Raw genomic sequence first — 3,415 nt, 5'->3', positions numbered from 1 at the left:
TAGGAAGATACGCCTAATAAATATCAACATCTTTTATCATTTTTTTTAATAATAAACATTTACTTATTTTTGAGAACCCTTAATCTTATGATCGCTTTTAGATCTTCTGACAGCTTTGGAAAGACATTTAAATATTGTTCCGATCAAGATATATATTATTGGACACAAAAACAGAAAGAGAAGGAGACTTCATGAGCCGCTATAACAAACACAACTTAAACCATACTTGAAATGATAACTTTTCAAATAATGAACTGATAATATAATTAACTGCTGATATAATGCGCCAGAACTTCCAGCTGAACACCCGTCATCCTTCCAATATTGCCTTGGGAAGGTAGTGAAGGTTCATCAAACTGGAGTAATTTTAGTAGCTTGAACTTGGCACAACATACATAAATCCCAAAGGACACGAAGCTTACTGATGCCAACATGAAAAAATACTTATCCAGGTGACTATCGTTTATGGAGTCCTTGATCCAGCTATGAAAAATCAATACAAATAGTGCGCTGCATAAATTACCAAGCCCCCACAGCATTTCAACGCACGGTTCTACAAATTTCATCATTGACTTAGGCACCCCAATACACAGGAAAGCCCCCAGTCCATATTCTGCACATCCTTGCATTAGCCCTAGCAGAAAATACTGTGCAGTCAAAACCATGATGCTTAAGGGAATGATATGGCTCGGGTCTTCTTTAAAAGCAGGTTTGATCAGCTTCAGCCTACGAAGTTCCACTAGCGCAGCCGCAATACAACAAAGTACTGAACAAAACATCCCAATACCAATACTCCAAGTTGGTTTCACCAGTTTTCTGATCGGCTGAATTGTTCTCACAGCGAAAGCGACCAAGGATTGGAGTACGAAGAAAAGCAATACAGAAACATGGAAATCACCAACTTTAGGGTTCAAGTTTTGTGCTTGCATGACAAAGTAAGTGTCACCAGAAGCAAAAATCAAGCTGTAGGCGAAGAAGACGAAGATCCCCAAGGGTATTAAAGGATAAAGGCTCTTCACGTCCCTCACTTGCTCCGCCGTACAAACATTATCATCTCTCCCTTTATGACCTTGAGTATCGAATTTGTTGCTTCTAATTATGGCGGCCTTGTCCAAGAACAATAAGAATGATGCATCACGTGGCAACAAGTGAACATCACCGTTTTCTTTACGATAAAAGGGATCTTCCAAATTATCTGAACTGTTGGAGGAATAACTCTCTTTTGGAGAAAGGTATGGCAATATTCTACTTTTTTGAATAGCTGCCTCAAACACCCTAGAAATGGTGGTAATTAGAGTGCTGTTGGTGGGTCTTTCTTCTAACTCATTTGAACCTTGGTGGGTATTATTATCATCGGAGTAATAACCCTCTTTTAAGGATGGATATGGCAATCCACGTTTCTGAATAGCTGCCATGAAAACCCTATAAATGGCAGTAAGAGGGCTTCCTATGGACCTTACTTCAGGGTAGTAGCAGAAAATCCCGAAGAAGAATAAGAAATACGTACTTCCCATAACAAGAGACGAAACTTTGAACTTTTCCCGCCATTCAACTTCACTTTTGTCTAGCCAAAAGATAGCCATACAAGTGCCGGTGAAGGAAGCAGTAGTACTCCAAAGATTATTACTAGTTCCATTGCGATTATTTTCTTGTGAGTACTTTTTCCTCACCTTTTCACTCAGCTGATGGTAAAAAAAATCTCTTAAAGATGGCTCCTCCCCTGCTTTGCCTAACGCAATAAGTACTGTTGCTAAAATCAACCCAGTGCGAAACCATAGTAGCATCACACCCTGTAATTAACAATACAATTGTTATTTAACAAAAAAAGAAGGAAGATATCGCAACATAAGACGTGTTTCTTATTCCCATCTTTTCCAGTTACATATATAAGAGCCTGGGTTCGAGCATCTTTAAAAAGTTGAAAAGGTTAAGAGATAGTCTACCATGGTATAGGCCGCGGTGCAGAAGATAATGACAATGAAAGCACCCGTGTAACCTTCTGATATGTGAGTAACAACAACTTTGAGCACAGCTGATATGAAGGATAGCATGTTCGTAAGCACAATAGCTCTCGTTAGGCCGAGACAAAGATCTTCTGTGAGAAAATCTATCAAAACGTCCACCACTGCCTTTTGTACCAAGGCATGGCTAAAAACTAAACCTGAATCATAAATATCATCAGAGGAAGAAGCTAGCTAGTTCTTGTTAAATCACGTCAAAATGATATTCAATAGAAATAGAAATAGCTAACTCATTATACAAGAACATGTTGATACACACACACACACATACCCGAGATGAAGAGGACAGTCTTGGAAGGGACAAAGCCATTGCGGAGGTAGTCGAATAAGCTTCTGCAAAAACTATTAGTCTGCATCGTTCTAGACGGAGAACTAATGCTACCGTAGCTAGATGATCTCTTCTTCCTTTTGGTGGTTGAGTTAAGAGAAAGAAAGGGTCATAACTTATACTTATAACAATCCAGAGGAAGCCCATTATATATATATGAACTGACAAGAAGGGAGCTGGTATCTTTCAGGTTTGCGCGTGGGCCGCTCATCTGCGAGTCGGTTCATTGTATGACGTAAGCATGATACGGTTCGTTCCATCTCTTTGTTGTTTGAATGGAACTGTAGTTCTGGACCAAATTGCCCCTAAACTCAGCTCGAGTCATTTAAACTCAGATGTAGGGGGCTCGTTCAGTAATTAACCTCAGACATCCAATGGCTGAGAGAAACAAATGGAGACATGGTGACAAAGTCGAAAAACCTCAGGGGAGGACAACCAAATGAGGCGAGTGCTGTATGGATTTCATGGTTAGATTTATAATCATAATACTATTTTAATTTAATAAATGTTGTTGTTTAGAAAATATTTAAAGGAAATTTTAAATTACACAAGACCAAGTCACGAGTCGACCCCTAAAAAGATGGAAACGATACTCCTCCAATCCTAAATATAAAACCTATTTTGTAGTGTAATTTACACTACAAAATATGTCTTATATTTAGAACTGAAGAGTAGTAGCGAAGTGATGTATTTTCCCAATCACGTGGTGGAAAATCACAGTCACATACACTTATTAGGCAGGGGACGAAGAGGCTTCCTAGTCACCCCAAATATTCCATGTGGGAAGGGAAGAGATCGACATGTCTACTTCTTTTTCTTTTTTAGACCCGGTCAATAATTACTTCCTCCCCTCCTACTTCTGTCTAACAAACCATACATAAAACTACGTATGGTTGACAAAGGAGAAATAAAGAAGATGGGGACGAAATTTCCCAACCAATCATGACAAAGCTTAAATATTAAGCACTAGTTATGGGGTCTGCGGTGAAACCCTGTCACGTCACAGGTTTGCGTCACGTTTCATTTTCATGGGCATATTAAGCTTCAGTGATTGGGCTTGATCAGT

General features: G+C 39.2%; 1 protein-coding gene across 1 annotated transcript; it reads right to left on the bottom strand.

Annotated features, from left to right (window-relative positions):
- Window positions 1-266: 266 nt before the first annotated feature.
- LOC114719618 (protein NRT1/ PTR FAMILY 5.7-like) lies at window positions 267-2,377 on the bottom strand. The gene is made up of 3 exons (XM_028905131.1): window positions 2,293-2,377; window positions 1,944-2,161; window positions 267-1,790 (listed from the first exon to the last, which is right to left on the bottom strand). Exons 1-3 carry the CDS (start codon window positions 2,375-2,377, stop codon window positions 267-269), a joined length of 1,827 nt encoding a protein of 608 aa, XP_028760964.1.
- Between the last annotated feature and the right edge of the window lie 1,038 nt (window positions 2,378-3,415).

The sequence above is a fragment of the Neltuma alba genome, unplaced genomic scaffold, assembly GCF_004799145.2.
Source record: "Neltuma alba isolate B1F8T4 unplaced genomic scaffold, ASM479914v2 tig00011927_pilon, whole genome shotgun sequence".
In the NCBI taxonomy this organism is placed as follows: domain Eukaryota; kingdom Viridiplantae; phylum Streptophyta; class Magnoliopsida; order Fabales; family Fabaceae; genus Neltuma; species Neltuma alba.
This window is presented reverse-complemented; position numbering and strand designations above follow the sequence as displayed.

Coding starts and splice junctions, on each gene's coding strand:
- LOC114719618 (XM_028905131.1), bottom strand. CDS start 2,377: ATGCAGACTAATAGTTTTTGCAGAAGCTTATTCGACTACCTCCGCAAT. Junction 2,162..2,292: donor GACTGTCCTCTTCATCTCGG/GTATGTGTGTGT, acceptor TTTATGATTCAG/GTTTAGTTTTTAGCCATGCC. Junction 1,791..1,943: donor GCACCGCGGCCTATACCATG/GTAGACTATCTC, acceptor TGTTAATTACAG/GGTGTGATGCTACTATGGTT.